The 16,550-nt window shown below is 39.5% G+C and overlaps 1 protein-coding gene across 1 annotated transcript in view; it reads right to left on the bottom strand.

The window, feature by feature from the left end:
* Positions 1-809: 809 nt before the first annotated feature.
* The window catches only part of pcloa (piccolo presynaptic cytomatrix protein a), a 49,951-nt gene continuing 34,210 nt past the window's right edge, over positions 810-16,550 (bottom strand). Inside the window, exons 14-28 of the mRNA XM_017034417.2 lie at positions 16,379-16,487; positions 16,103-16,167; positions 15,384-15,580; positions 14,836-14,886; positions 14,582-14,712; positions 12,542-12,568; positions 10,834-10,927; positions 10,165-10,236; positions 9,835-10,075; positions 5,372-5,551; positions 3,824-3,965; positions 3,551-3,612; positions 2,992-3,126; positions 2,707-2,852; positions 810-2,599 (exon numbers count right to left, since the gene is read on the bottom strand). Coding sequence (XP_016889906.1) covers positions 2,456-2,599; positions 2,707-2,852; positions 2,992-3,126; positions 3,551-3,612; positions 3,824-3,965; positions 5,372-5,551; positions 9,835-10,075; positions 10,165-10,236; positions 10,834-10,927; positions 12,542-12,568; positions 14,582-14,712; positions 14,836-14,886; positions 15,384-15,580; positions 16,103-16,167; positions 16,379-16,487 — 1,796 coding nt within the window. The 3' untranslated portion in view covers positions 810-2,455. The remainder of the gene's footprint in view (positions 2,600-2,706; positions 2,853-2,991; positions 3,127-3,550; positions 3,613-3,823; positions 3,966-5,371; positions 5,552-9,834; positions 10,076-10,164; positions 10,237-10,833; positions 10,928-12,541; positions 12,569-14,581; positions 14,713-14,835; positions 14,887-15,383; positions 15,581-16,102; positions 16,168-16,378; positions 16,488-16,550) is intronic.

The raw sequence follows: 16,550 nt of genomic DNA, 5'->3' as shown, positions 1-16,550 counted from the left end.
AGTAGCAATCACTTAGGGAAATAAAAACAAAAGATTAAAAAAAACAAAAAACCAAAAACATACAAGTAACTTTACGTTTTCTCTTCTCCAAAGTGTCGGTCTGTATATATTTTCATTCTTTCACGGAAATGAATCAAAACAAGTGAAAATTGAACGACATCTGACAACACCTTTAACAACACCAAGTTGTTGTTAAAGGTAATAATCAAATAAAATTGTTTGAAAAAGTTGAAAATATAACAAAAGCAAATAGTTTCATACTGAATGATCCAATTTGTCCAAGTCAATGTCCTTTTTAATGTTGTTGTCATCAATATTTTCTGGGTTCGGTAGCGATAAATATAGCAAATATAGCAAAAATGTAGCAACACATTTTGTACTTTTCTCCTATATTTTCAAAATATACCTCAAATGTTAGCTGAATTTAGCAAAAATCTACAATTTGATCGCTTAAATCAACATGACAAGAGGCAGCTCTCTTTGCTAGCCATAAAAAGGGCAAAAACCAGCCAACATAAAGAGTCTAGCCAAGTAATACCTGAATGCTGATGTTTTATAAGCTTTCGCACAATATTATGAACCATAATCATAAAAGAGAAAAACAGATTAAAAACTAAGTTCATAACAACTGGATACGATACATATTAAGCAGGTGCTATAATGATTTAGCATGACAAGGAGTTAGCATGACGAGGCTGAATCATAGCATGACTTCAGTCACTTATACACCTTCTCCTGTAGACTTCTGGAACCAGGAGCACACTTCTGGTCCAGTTTTGGGGCTTCACTATTCACCACATCCATTTTTATTTTTTTTTATAAACATCTATGATGACAAAGACGATGCAGGTTTAACATTAATGTCAAATCAAAAACACCAACATGTTACTGTCACACAGAATTACACCATTTTTGTAATTTTGTTCATTGTTAGTCAGCCAACACATCTGTGTGGGCTCCACACAGAAAGGGCATGCACTCATGTGTCCCACACGCCAATGTGGGCTGTTAATTTTCCACCTACTTGATGTTGTCTTTATCGTTACTCTATTGTTACCCTTCAAAAAAGTATCTTCAGTTACAGGAAACAGTTTTACATTCTTAGCTGAAAAAGTGCAAAATACATTAACAACGTGCTTTGTAGAGTTACTCCCAGCCAGCATGTCTAGTACATATGGGCCACATAGGTGGGTCACAAATTAGTAAAAAAAGACACTGGTTTAAATTGGACAGAATTGTGGGATATACAAGGTAAATAGTTACTCTTTATCCCACATTTGGGCACTTTGAATGAAACCCACATGGTCTACGTATCATTTTCTTTAGCTCCACACAGCCCACAACCAATGTAGGCTGGACAGTAACAAAGCAAGATTTTTCATGTGCTCTAATGTCACAAACATTAAACAGAAGCTGTTTATCTCTGAACAAGAGAAGACTCACATGTGAAGGGTCTGGGTGTGTAAATAAAACCTCTAACTCACAATCATTAAGACTGGATTGTCTCTGATCAACATATCTGTATATTCATATTTACTGTATATATGTCCATATACTTTACTTCCGGCTATGACACTTTACTATATACAAAGTGCTCAGAGGTGAAACTGTTTTTTTTTTTACTGTGCATACTAAAATCCATCGAGCCATGCACGCAATATATAATGTCCGATCTGAAAGAAGATGTTATTTCTCTTTTATAAAACCCACATTTGGGTGAATTAAAATAAATAAATAAATAAAATAAACCAGTTATTAACTAGTTAGTTTTTCTCACTGAATGTCAGAAACATGCTTGCTGGGTGTATTTTTCCCTCTTGCACTGGAACGACAGGTAGTTTGTTACGAAATATATTATTATTTCCTCCGAGAACAGTTATATATTTTTTTCATTTTACACTCAAACAACAAAGGGGAAGTCGAATGATAGAACTCCACACTCACATTATATAAAAAATAAATAACAGGTCTTCAATATTCCGTATTCCATTGATAAATAATTTAACCATTGTCTTATAATAATAATGATAATATTAATAATAATATACACACAAACGAGGAAAACATTAACGTTAAATTATACCTGTGAACTCCATTTGTTTTTTAAAGGTAAAATAGTAATGTTTTCTCTGGTGAGTGATTTTTATGTGCAAACTGTGTGTGCGTGTGTGTGTGTGTGTTCTTAATGAGCGTGTGAAGTGTTAGTGTGTAATACCTGGTTGACTCCAGACATGACTTGACGTCTCCTCAGCCCTGGCTTCACTATGATACACTGTAAACATGTTCATATCATGTAAACGTCACTGTCTTCAACCTCAAATTATTCAAACTCTGAAAATAAAGATTGAATAAAATACACAATTTGCTCGTAGCCAAACCACCTTTTTTTTTTTTTAACCCAATCCCACCTCCTAAATGTCCACAAACAGCAACGGACAAATGTCTCTGTCCCCTCCTACGAGTGGATCTGGGCCGTGCTGGCGACCAACTTGTGCCAGCTCACCACTCGTTTGCGGAGGTCGACTTTGTCCAGCCAAACGTAGGCCTCACCGATCAGGGTCTTCTTCACAAACTTGCCACCGTTGGATACCAGGAACAGCTGAGATATAAAGAAAAAAAAACAATCAGAAGGTTTTATTTCGAGAATTACAAAGGTTTAATGGAACTTTCTGGACATTAGTGGACAGTCCTGAGGGGTTGGACTACCTGAAGAGAGTGTCCTGTAGGGTTCATACAGAAACGGAAGGTTTCGTTGAACGACGGTTCACGGTCATGACGACACACCCTGGTCTTTTTCTTGATGATTCTTTTCTGAGTGGCAATGTTCACCACATAGAGCTTCACGTAGAGGTCTGTGGAGCATGTGGACAACGTTAAGGCTAAATTAAACAAAAAACAAAACAAAAAAAATCTGAATTAAAATCTTAAAAATTATAGTGCAGCAGTTTTGACAATTTTAAAAAAATAGAAAGCGGTTGTATTGACCACTACCAGGCAGATGGTCTGGAGTCTTGAACTTGTAGGTGATGTTCCGACACTGGAGGATCTCCAGGACCAGGTGCTCTCCCTCTGTCTTCATCTCCTTCTTCAGGGCGATCTTAATCTCTCCCATTACTTGGGATTTACCTGATGAATAGTCACAGGCATACAAACACAGCTGAGTCCTACACGAAGACTGCCCTCTAGTGGGCACTAAAGACAGAAGGCTGGAAAGCTGCTGCATAGGTAAAGATCATAAACTAAAATGTGTGAACTGCTGTAAGGTCAAATGTCCACCTCTGTATGACTCACGCCTTCATGACTCACAGCATCATGACCGAAAGGCAGCAAAGAGGGTTTTTTTTTTATAGCAAAAATCTGCCTGCAGTCACGTTGTGGGATTTGTAATAAAAACTTTACCTTTAAAAAAGGAACAAGTTCATTATTCATTTTGTTTGATAAGTTTGACATTAATGACGAGATTGAGACTGTTTGATTCATAATAAGAAATAAATCTAAATTTTAATTTTATTACCTTAACCGAAAAACACAGACACACTCCAAATCCTACCTTCACCATCGCTGTGTCCAAGTGATGAATTCATGACGTCAGTGCCATTTGGAATTTTTCCACTAAAGAAACAACAAAACAAACAAATAATCAGACGCTCAAATGATAACAAAATTAGAATAAGCTAAAAAAAAAAAAAACCCCACAACTGAATACAAAGTAAAATACTGTGGAGTATTCTCCCAGGACGGAGAACAAAAATAACCACAGAACATTTATATGGTTCAACTAGCTTTGCTTTTCCAGACGAAGGTTCTCATTGTGCCTACTCACAATCGTGGCACCTGGAAGATGGCGCTGTCAACCTCGTTCATCTCAGCATCTTCATCCAACAGGCTGTAGGCGCTGCCGCTCAGCCCACTGTCCAGTGAGGCTGCTGTGACTGGTGCATCGCCTGATCTGTTGCCTGAACGAGCTGTGCAGAGACACGACCCCATCCATCAGGAACAGAGGCAAGGACAAAAACAGGAAGAAAAATTGCAACTCTGCCAAGTCCACGGACGGAAAAATCTTCAACTAGAATCCAGCCAGCAGCTTTATGTGGGTTTATTTCTAGGTGGAAATATAGTCTGGCCACATGCTGTTAACATGGATGTGGACAATTTGCATAGGTTTAGTGTCCAGGTTTTTAGTCACAGTAAGTCAGACTCTTCAGGTTTAAATACCAGGGTCTGAGACACACAAGAGGTTCAGGTTAAGTCTGAGTCGAGTCACATGGTCACCATGGTGTCAAGTTTTTTATCTGAGCATGAATCAGTTTAAACGTGTGTCTTTAAAATTTAAGATTAAATGAAAAAGTCAGTGTAGGAGTCACAAATGGAGACGTGTGCAGACTTGACAGTCATCAGAGCTCAAGTCCAAATAGAGTCACAAGTCCTGGACTCGAGTATCACGGCATTTGTACCACATGAAACTGGCTGTCATCACAAAGTAACAGAGCCAACCATGCTGCAGCCAGGAGGGAAACTGGTTTGAAGCACAGAAACACTGAGGACATAAAATAGGCAGAAAACTTTCTTCCAGACAAAGACGAGACAGTAACAACTCACACTTAGGAGCTTTAACATGGAAAAGACAAAAAAGCCCAGAGGAAATAACACCGATATGTTTATGCAGACAAAACAGGAGGCACGTAGACCCTAGGGACGTTGTTAGTTCACTGTATGGATTATTTATTATCATCTAACATCTTAGTCTCTGCAGTTGTTGGCCTCAGAACGGTTCATTTATTAAATATTAAGGTAGTTAAGGAGTTTAAATGAGTTTTATGTGTGCCACTTCTAAAGTAAATGCTTGTTTAAAAATGTTACATTTCAGCATCTTGGTGATGTGAGTATGAATGAGATGCGTGGATGTGGTGCAGAACAGGATCCATGGCGACACACGTTTTTCTTTAAGGTCACACAACGCAACATTAAATTGAGTGTGTTTTGTTTTGTTTTCTTATCGTTTTCTAAAGCTCACTGATACCAGTTCAGTGATACAGTGGGAGTGGGAGGCGTGACGCGGCACACAGACATTGTCAACTCTTGAGTGAGTCACACCACCACTCTTTTCAACACTCATGTCCTGGTATTAGTGAGCTGTGTTGGTGGCCTCGAAGGGAAAAACGTTGTCTCACAACTACTGCATGAATCCCTGCTGATGTGACTGAGTTCAACTTCCTCTCTTTCTTCCTGTCTCGTTTTTAGAAGCCTAAAGTCTCCCCTCTCTCTTCCTGCAGATGTGCGTTAGTAGCATCCCATCCTCTCTGTCTGTCTTTCGTTCTTCAGTCACAAGACAGAGAGGAGACCTTTGGGGAGAAAAGGGGCCAACGCTCACCTCCGGTGCTCTGCGGCCTCTCTTCTGACATGGCTTTCCTGAGGGTGAGGTGTCTGTCATCGGCCCAGCTCGCTCTGGCTGACACGGCCGGCGGCAGCCAATCGGACTGGGCTCTCTGGACGGTGAGCACGCCCACTACGCTGTGTCTCTGGTGCCTCAGTGAGAGGCGGCCTCTTTGGCCTGGATGCAGTTTGTATTGCATGGGTCAGAAGGACAACGGCCAGGGAACAGAGGTTAAAGGTGGGAGGGGGAGGAGTCGAAGAGGAGCGAGATGGAGATTCAGACAGCAGTTCTTCATCACAGCTTGACGTGTCAATCACATGCAGCCACAGTGGGCAGTGCACGTTCTGCCCCTTCCAGAGTCTCGTGTGCAGCATCTACTGAGGTGCTGTGTGGGTTTGGTTGTTGTTCAAACAAACTTAAAAGGGGGGGGGAGGGGGGGGTCGCACTGCATGCACAACTACTTCAGTGGAGGAGTTTCTAAGAAGGCGGTAAATTAATCCAAAATAGAAAATAAAATGAACGCAAAGTTCATCCTAGGGAGGGGGTCAGGATCATTTCTCTGTTTTTACAGGTCTGGTTAAAATATTAATGTGTCTATTTTTATTTTACATGCTCCCTGTCTGAAACTATTTTGGATGTTTTTTTTGTAGCTGTCCTAAGAGCAAATAAAATAAAAATAAAGATTTTTTTGGATGTTTTTTTTGTAGCTGTCCTAACAGCAAATAAAATAAACTAAGATTTTTGAAAAATCTAAATTAATGTACATTATATTTAGACAACAATTTCAAGTTAAACTTTAGTCTAGTTTAAAGTAGCTGAAAAGTAGAGTATGCAAGTTTTTTTTAAATAAAAAATAAACAATTGAATTATAAAAAGTAGTCTTTAAAGTACCATTTGTTGTAAGTAAGTCATTGTAGAAGCATGATACTAGTTAATGAAGAGGGAGTGGCAGCAGAATATAATTTGTAGATAAATAGTAAATTAGGTGGTTATGAAGAGAATTAGTGAAATAAAGATAAAACGCAAAAAGAAGTAGTAAAAGTAGAAAAGCAGTAATAGCTGTAACCTCTGCCCGTAGTAAAAGTAGAAAAGCAGTAATAGCAGTAACCTCTGGCAATAGTTGCCCTAGTAGTAGTAGTAGTGGTACTTATGGCACTTAAGTAGAAAGATTAGAAGGAGCAATAGTGTTAGTAGCAGTAGTAGTGTTAGGGATAGTAGCAAGACAAATAGGTAGTAGCTGTATTAGTAAAAGTAATATAACGTAGGTAAGAAGTAGATGAAATTTTAGTAGTTGTAGTATTAGCACAAGACAGTTATTTTAGGTAAAATATCCTAAATGTGCCACCAATATGGTATTCCAAACTGTGTTCTTAGCCCCCTCTGCAGGTAAGGGAGACAGGAAGCTGCTTAATCTGCATTGTTAAAACCCAGGGCCAACATTCTTGCATACTCTACCTTTGAAGTTCTTATTATTTTATCACTTTTTTTTTAGATTTCCAACTTCATTAAGTGGTTAAGTGAGGCCTTTTTAAGGCGACACCTATCATTTTTAATGACTAGTGTGAGACTTGGGGCAGACGGCGTGTTACATTACAGGTGGAGGTGCTGGTGCTACGCCATACATACAGAAGAGAAGCGGTGGGAGATTGACACACGGTGATTACAAGGAGGAGGAGGAGGAGCAGAGGGTGTAAAAAAGTGAGGGAAACCGAGGAGAGAAAAAGGAAACTACAGGAAGGAAATTAAAATAAAAACTCAACAGAATGTAGAACAGATGAGTGCGAGGAGGCCATGCTGCGTAGGCTTTATTTGCGTCTTGGTTTACTTGGTTGAAGGCGTTGCGGCGGCTGTGACTGCTGAGGGGCATCGCCCGTTGCTATGACAGCGCCTCCGCTGCTGCTGCTTCCTTTGCTGCTGTCCTGCTGTCCTGTCCTGTGTTGCCGTGTAGCGCTTTTGCCGGAGCGTGAAGCACCGTGCGAGCGAGAGTGTCCATGGCTGTGGCTTTGGCTCTGGCCCTCGGACGGGGAAGGCTTCGATGTGCCGGGGCTACTGTGAGATTTCTCGATAGTGGGCACCTGCGTGTCTAAAACAACCAGATTCACCAAATTACCAAAAATCTACCTTCCACTGTAATTTCCTTTCGGCTGTTACCTTTCGTTAAACGCCTGCGTTCGGCTAGGCAGACGCCACAGGACGTTTATATTTTAAATTTATGATTAAATTTGATTTCTGTTCATCTCTCAAAGCCTTCCACGGCCTTGATGCCTTCTGAGTTAGAGGAAAGACTGAGCGAAGCTAAGGCTAGGCCTCTGAGCTGAATGGCAACAAAGAAAACAAAACACGGGAAAGCAAAAAGCATGGAGCTGAAGCTCGGATGAGTGGAGCTGTAGGAAATCAATACAGTTAAGAACAATGATATCAGCCATTTGTTTTTTTACATATTTACTATGACTACTGCATTCCTGAACAACCTGGCTTCATTCTTTAGGCACATCTTTTATGTTGAATTTTGTTTTAATAGTTTTTGGCAAATCCACCAAAAACTCATTAACTCTTTATTGGGATTGTTCTGCCGAAATCCTGAGTAAAATGAAATGTGTGGGTTTTTTTTTGTAGGCAAAACATTACATCAGTTGTCTGGAGATAATTATTTACCTGTTTATAAAATATACACCAGTAGTTTTATACAATATATTTCTTTTAAACCAATTTAAGTTTATAACTTTTATTTTGACCTTCTTCTGCAGTGGCAGCACAAAGCTATATTAAGTATAGCTGAATTATAAAGTTCAGCTTTTCCTTTAACATAAAGTGTTAAGGCATTATTAACAACAAACTAGAAAATATGTCAGTTCTTTAGTATTTCCTTTATTGTGCACTTTTGCCTGTATTTTGTTGGGGTGTTCATGGGAACAGAGGTTAGCTCACACGGTGATTACAAGGAGGAGGAGGAGGAGGAGCAGAGGGTGTAAAAAAGTGAGGGAAACCGAGGAGAGAAAAAGGAAACTACAGGAAGGAAATTAAAATAAAAACTCAACAGAATGTAGAACAGATGAGTGCGAGGAGGCCATGCTGCGTAGGCTTTATTTGCGTCTTGGTTTACTTGGTTGAAGGCGTTGCGGCGGCTGTGACTGCTGAGGGGCATCGCCCGTTGCTATGACAGCGCCTCCGCTGCTGCTGCTTCCTTTGCTGCTGTCCTGCTGTCCTGTCCTGTGTTGCCGTGTAGCGCTTTTGCCGGAGCGTGAAGCACCGTGCGAGCGAGAGTGTCCATGGCTGTGGCTTTGGCTCTGGCCCTCGGACGGGGAAGGCTTCGATGTGCCGGGGCTACTGTGAGATTTCTCGATAGTGGGCACCTGCGTGTCTAAAACAACCAGATTCACCAAATTACCAAAAATCTACCTTCCACTGTAATTTCCTTTCGGCTGTTACCTTTCGTTAAACGCCTGCGTTCGGCTAGGCAGACGCCACAGGACGTTTATATTTTAAATTTATGATTAAATTTGATTTCTGTTCATCTCTCAAAGCCTTCCACGGCCTTGATGCCTTCTGAGTTAGAGGAAAGACTGAGCGAAGCTAAGGCTAGGCCTCTGAGCTGAATGGCAACAAAGAAAACAAAACACGGGAAAGCAAAAAGCATGGAGCTGAAGCTCGGATGAGTGGAGCTGTAGGAAATCAATACAGTTAAGAACAATGATATCAGCCATTTGTTTTTTTACATATTTACTATGACTACTGCATTCCTGAACAACCTGGCTTCATTCTTTAGGCACATCTTTTATGTTGAATTTTGTTTTAATAGTTTTTGGCAAATCCACCAAAAACTCATTAACTCTTTATTGGGATTGTTCTGCCGAAATCCTGAGTAAAATGAAATGTGTGGGTTTTTTTTTGTAGGCAAAACATTACATCAGTTGTCTGGAGATAATTATTTACCTGTTTATAAAATATACACCAGTAGTTTTATACAATATATTTCTTTTAAACCAATTTAAGTTTATAACTTTTATTTTGACCTTCTTCTGCAGTGGCAGCACAAAGCTATATTAAGTATAGCTGAATTATAAAGTTCAGCTTTTACTTTAACATAAAGTGTTAAGGCATTATTAACAACAAACTAGAAAATATGTCAGTTCTTTAGTATTTCCTTTATTGTGCACTTTTGCCTGTATTTTGTTGGGGTGTTCATGGGAACAGAGGTTAGCTTTTTAAATTAAACTATAAAAGGTTGCCTTAAAAAACAAATCTTTCTTATGAAGGCTAATACTTTTGTCCTTCACTGTATGTGTTTGTATAAAAATGGTCAGAGGAAGGTGGTACTGTAAAATGGAAGATAATAAGGTTGAAGTAGTAAAAAGAAAGACGATGCAGAAATATTGAAAGTAGGAGGGTAAAGCGGGTCGTTGGGAGATGAGCGTGACACAGTTGAGCAGTGGACGTGATTGGATTTAATTGTGTCCTACCCTTCGCCGGATCTGGAAAGATCCCATGGCTTTGACTCTTGATGACAGATGATTTCGGGGAGTCGTGAATATCCTGCGCGGAGGTTTTGGGGGAAGAATGCTGAGAGGAAGGTTTCGAAGAACTGTGTCGGCCCTGGCCTGAGTGGGAGCGTCGGTGGTGGTCGCCCTCGCTCTGTTCCTTCAGCGGAAGCCACCGTGGGACATTGTCCAGCTGGGCTGTGTTGGACAGATCAATGAGGACCTGGAAGAACACAGCATTTCAATGAAAAAAAACCCCAGAAAAAGTACAAGGAGAAGTGAAGCCAAAACTGAAGGCATCAAGATGTTTACCTCTCCTAAGAAGTCATTGGAGGAGCATTTGTCATAGTCCCACACGCTGACCTCCAGGGTCTTCTTCCTCAGCTTTAACAAACACAACAGTCTTAACAGGAGGTTAAAAAGAATGATGACATATGTATTTCCAAGATTGTAAAACCTTGTTCGGGCTCCCTTCACGTACGTTAAAAGGAAAGTCTGCATCAAGCTCCACTGCCCACATACTCCCATTCGTGCCTTAAATTCGTGGTAAAATGCGTGGTTGAAAAGCAACGTAACCACTAGGGGGTTTATTTCCAAGTTGATGTTAGTTTCTTAGACAATAACACAGTTGGAGGAGTGGGTGATAATGTTTCTCCTCAGAAAGAGATCCAAAATGAGGTCATACAGCTAGTCTGTGGACAGAGGACGTCTTCTTGGTTCTACTGTTTCTGCCTTTCTTCATTTAACTTAAGCCTATGTTTAGATTCTAGTTTACTCTCGGTGTTTTGCTGCTTTGAGCTATTTGGACAGCTCCCTCAAGTTATGAAACACTGCTACTCTCGGTGTTTTGCTGCTTTGAGCTCAAGTTATGAAACACTAGCTTTTTTGTTAAATTTTTATTTAATTGGCTCTAAAGTGATAAAACATTTCATTACTTCACCAACATCACTGTTGTACACACCATTTACAGACACACAGTACCTGCTCCAAGTGGATGTTCTTATAGATGACAGTCTGGTTCCACTCGGGGTTGAGACTCTTGCCTGCGTGTTTTGACCTCCTCTTGTTTTCAGCACTGTAGGAAACACATGACAACATGAGGTCAGAGACCGACCAATGATCGACACATTAGTCCGCCACCAAGGAGAGAGAGCAGAGGGCAACAACACATCGAAGTGGGGCACAACGTGACAGTAAAGAGGGAAGAGAATGAATGTGATTCACATTGTTCAGACAGTAACAATGTATGAACCTGCGTGCATGAACTGCAGGGGGCGATGTCAGGCTGGGCTGCAAAAAAGTCCATTTCCATGTCTGTTTGGTTGTCAGATCAAAAGTTTAAATCCCTAAAACAAGTGAAATGTATGTCAATGACGTGAAAACTTAATTTGAATTTAAGTTTTTCAGAACTTATTGTGATTTTACTGACAATTCATTTCACTGTTTTCAGGTGAAAATCATAGTGTGGTCACTGGAATTGTCGAGTTAATAGGATGGATGTTTTTTGCAGGGTGTAGAGTTTGATTAGAGTCTACAGAGTTAGTTTCGTAATGAGACAAGCACACTTTACAAAACCTGCTTCCAGAAAAGTTGGTACACTTTCTGAAACTAAAACGAAACTCAAATCTGTATTTTGGTAAGGCACCTGGAACCTTTAACATCAGGCAAAATGATCCACAATCTTCTATTATATTCTATTAACTTTTAGTCAATCTATAGAAATTGGGGTGCAGTTAAACTAATAGCCTTGAATGTGTTCATATAGTGGTTGAGATGGAGCTGTAGAAAAACTGACCTAAGATGATCTCAGACCCTGACAATGAAACCATGTTTCTACACAAAAAACTCTTTGTCTTAGCATGCCCAGCTAAGTGTTTGATGTAGTTTGGGGTATTACTAAGTCAACGCAATACACTTATATATGTTTGAGGCCATATTGGTTCAGGTATAAAACTCAGTATCATGCTAGTTTTCAAGTAAACACCCTAACTGGGTTCAACAGTCATTCAAATTCAGCAGTGCTTTCTGGTTTTGTCCAGCCACGGGGTTGGAAGTCTTTGAACACACAGCCTGGTTTTGTCCAGCCACGGGGTTGGAACTGAGTCTTTGAACACACAGTGGTGATGGTGGTTTCTAACTAAGCTTTGAAGTACTGCAAGCTTTATTTTTAACAAATAAAATAAGGTTACTTGAAACAGTTGTCATTTTGCCTGATAAAAAAAAAAGAAACAGGTGAATCACTAAATAACAGCTTTCAGCTTCATGGAACTTTCAGGCTGGGTAGCAACTTTTCTGGAAATGGGATCTGTATTACTTACCAAAAGAAATAATGGAATGGACAAAAGAGCAAAAATAATAGTAAGTGTGTGTGTTGGAAGTGTTGGGGCACAACTGAGGGGTTTTCACCACAGACTATGTCAATGAGTTTCTAATCACAATGGTGGGAAACAAACACAATCTACAAAGAAAACACAACAGTTATCTGGAGTAGTGTTAATTGTTTTATTGTGTGTTATGTTAGAGGCAGGGTTAAATGTTGTTATTATGGGGGATTTTGCTTCCGAAATGTATTGTAGGAGCTGAAATGTTAGTTTGGGAATAACAGCAGGGACTTTGGATAGTACTGTTGCTGAAATCCACAACCAATCTTGTACCAAAACTGAACCCAAGTGGGCACGAAGTCACATACCTGGCATTCTGGACAACCATGACCTGACTGAGGGGGGGTCCAGCATGCATTAAATATAAAGAACATACAAAAAGAATAGTCAGAGGAGGTGGGGGTCAGAGAGTGCCTGTGGACTGTGAGTGCATTTATGTGGGAAGGCGGTTGGGGGCGGAGTGGGGGGTTACTGCAGTTTTATTGTGTGATTCATTAATTTGTGACTTAAGAAGAAAGAAAGTGTCAGAAAAACGGGGATGTGGTGTGTAGCAGAGAGTGAGGTAAATGCCTGCCCTAGTGTGTCCTGATTAGCATGTAGATGAATAAAGATGGCTGTCAGCTGATGGAACACATTACAGGGCAAAATAAGGGAAGACGTTTCAGAAAAACAAAAGGACTGGCTAACACAGACAACCGGTCTTTTTTCCAGTTTCTGCTAGTCAATGCTAATGATTTTCAGATTTCAAGGCCAAATCTTTTGTATATTTTAGCTATTTTAAATAAGACTAAGTTTGAATTGAATTTGAATTTGGTAATTTTAAAAGAGGAAAAGGAAAAAAAAAAAGCTGAGGTTCAGCTTTTGTTGCAACCAGTTCTAGCCACCAGCATCTGCAAAGTGAAACAAGAAGCGGCCAAATGAAGTAGCACTGAAGTACCATTTGTCACAGTTTTGTATATTGAGTGAAGATAAGCAGGTGTTTTGCCAATAATGGTTTGTAGATAAACCATTGAATCACTTTGCAAAAATGTGAATAATTTCAAAAAGCAATTCAATTAATAATTTAAAGTGAACTAGGCCATTTCAATAATTCAAAGTATAGTCTAATTAGGAAACATGATTAAAAAAAATAATAACTGAAAAATATTATTTTTCAGGGAAATGCTCTGCCTAATTAAATGAAAATCTTTTCCGAAATTGGACTCTTGATCTCTATAAAATACATAATTTAATAACTATCCATGTGCATATGCTAATATGCAGCACTGACTTAAAGTCCTTATTTTAGAACCATCCAAAACACTGGACTGATATATACAGAATATACACACAGTGGTTTAAAGTTGCATGTTTTTGAAAACCTGTATGACGTAATCCTATCTTTTTATTCCTGTGTAACAAACTTGATCTTGGCCAGCTATGGGAAATTCTGTACTTGGAGTGGCTAATATCCAGAAAGGTACAGTGTATATATATATATATATATATATATATATAAAATATATATATATAAAATACGTTTTAAACTCAAGGTTCAAGACACATGACCTGAAACAGAAATATACTTGGGGCACAAAAGTAAATATGTTCTATTGGATCTGAACAACTTTGGACATTTTCCTAAATCTGCAGTCATGTTTCAATATGCATGTGTGAAACTGAAAAGCCCCAAAGTCCTATATCAACATCACTGTTCTGAGGTCATAACAGAGAAAACAACACAGTCAAATGAAAAAAAAAAAAAAACGTGCTCCCGAGGGGTAGCTCATAAGGCAGTAGAGGAGGGAGCGTCAATTACATTAAAGCACAATCACAGTGGATGTATGAGAGAAGCAGAGAGCGTGGATTGTGTTTCAAGTAAATATGAACACTATTGATTTTGAATGCACTCACACCTACAGCATACAGCCCATCAACTAGGGCAACAACAACAACAGGAGCAGCAGCACACATACAGTTGAGATCAGGTCTTTTAAATGATGCCTGTGTCAATGGGCGGCCATTAAGGGGCAGATTAATCCAAAAATAACCTGGAAGTTAAATATTGGAAACACTTGTGTGTAGTTTAGGCGAAGGTTGTGAGGATATAAAAAAGCCAAGAGCTGCACTGTGAAAGATGGTAAGACAAAATCCATTGTGTATCGATTTTAGGATGAGTGGAAAATTAGGTTTAACAAAGTGCATTGTCTGGATGTCTAAAAAAACTACGCAGCTGCAGCCCAGATCACTCCTCCGATTGTGACGGAAAAAAGGAAGAAAAAAACTAGGGAATATTACATTTCGTCTTACTGAGATCTGACAGATCTGACGTGAAATGTTCCGGCTCAGGGTCCAAACCCTGGACTCACCCTCTCCCTGGCAGGAGGTAGACTTTGACAAATGGGTCAGAGTAGCCATTGTTGTCCCTCGGGGCCAGGTTTCTGGCCTGCAGCACGTGGACGATCAGGTTTCCCAGCTGCTTGTCATAGTGGATTTGAAGCTGCAGGAGAGAAGGAAGGAAAAAAGTGAATGGAAGGGAATTTCAGACTGAATGAGGCAGAGACTACGTGACAGAGAGGAAAATGTGAGAATAAGGACTTTAAAAATGATTATCATGCAGTACCTGTATCTCTCCAGAGATGGGGTGAGACTGGGTCTTTGTTCCATCTGCAGTCTGTAAAATTCAAATGGCACAAGTTTATATCCTGTCAGTGGACGACTGTTGGTGTAGGTGTTCTTTTGGGATTCTACTGTACATCTCACTGAATAAAAACACCAAATGAGAGAGTTTTTTTAAACCCAAATATGTTGCTTCTTCTCACAGATCTTTCCTTTTGTAAACTGCTACAATCACATAATAACATATTATTTCTCTATATTTTTGGTTTAGCTTCTTCCAATTTTGGCCAACATTTATCTAATTTGACCAATAATGGGTAATTTTTTTTGTCTTGGAGATATATTATACATAGAGTAATGTCTATTCACCTACAGTATTTCTAGTTATCAATGTCTCAATGACTGAACTGAATTAACTTTTAATTCAGTTCAGCATTAACATATTGCCAGATTTAGAGCTCATCATTGTGATAATGGCGGTATGTGCAGTAGTTTATGCCCACTTCAGTAAAACATATATTGTCAGATTTCCCCACTGCTCCATGGCCTCACCCTGCTGTGGCGTTTCTTGTTGACAGACGGTGATCCGGGCTGAGCTGGACTGGAGGTGGCGGAGGTGGTGGCGGGCAGACCTGAGGAAGAGGTGGAGGTGGGAGCCTGCAGCTGCTGTTGCTGCTGCTGTGAGACTTTCTGCAGCTCAGCTGCCAGCTGCTTGGGGTCAACGCCTGGAGACCTGGGAGGTCTGTCACCTTAGGGCAGGGGTGTCAAACTCAATTAGTCAAGGGGCAAAAATTTAAAACAGTTGTGGGCTAAGCAGCATGAACATTCAGTGAACAGAGTGCTGATAACGTTATAACCAGAAATATTGTATTTAAATAGATGGTAGTGTCTCAATAAATAATAAGAAATAAAATAAAAATTAGTGTAGACATTGTACTATAGATTCAAGACACCAACCTCTTAAGCTGAAATAAGGTGGGCCACTTAAAATGAATGGACAGGCCACATTTTATGAGCCTTTGAGAAACAGCCTCTTAATCTTGAACTAATGTATATGAGACCCTAATATATATTCCTGTGGATTAAGAGTGGTCACGTATATAACGTAGGCATAAACGTACTGTATATGACAACTAAAATATCAGTATATACCAATAGTTAATGGTCAAATCAGAGAAAAATACTACATAATACGATGACAAATCAAGAGAAAACTGAGATGCAGCACGCAGTGAAAAAAGTAATGATAGGTCAGGAATGAAAGAACTTGCTTTTGTTGTGGTCGTGATATTCCAGTTTCTGGGAACCTTCGGACTCAGCAAGCATGTTGAGATCCCTAGGAGAACAGAAACAGAAAAGTCTGCTGATTAGAAAAAATCCCGAAACATATGACAAAGACATTAAAACTAATTTGATTTAAATGCTAAACTTCACTAAGGAAAATGCTGTAGAAAAATACATTAAAAAAATGAATATGGAATTGCCTATTTAAATAAATGGAGTGGAATTATAGTATATACAGTATATACTACGTAAGAGATACTCACAGTCTGACACACACTTCTGCTTCGTTACACGGCTGACCAACAAGACCTTGTACTTCTTCGTAGGTTTTCCCAGTCAGACAAACTCCATTCCACTCCAGGACCTGCATTCCTATAAACCACAAGGCAAAATACAATATACAAATACAGAAGTATTACAAGAAATTTGCCCTTA

The sequence above is a fragment of the Cynoglossus semilaevis genome, chromosome 8 (genome assembly GCF_000523025.1).
Source record: "Cynoglossus semilaevis isolate Cse_v1.0 chromosome 8, Cse_v1.0, whole genome shotgun sequence".
Classification (NCBI taxonomy): domain Eukaryota; kingdom Metazoa; phylum Chordata; class Actinopteri; order Pleuronectiformes; family Cynoglossidae; genus Cynoglossus; species Cynoglossus semilaevis.
Note: the sequence above shows the minus strand (reverse complement) of the source record. Positions and strands in the feature narration are given on the sequence as shown.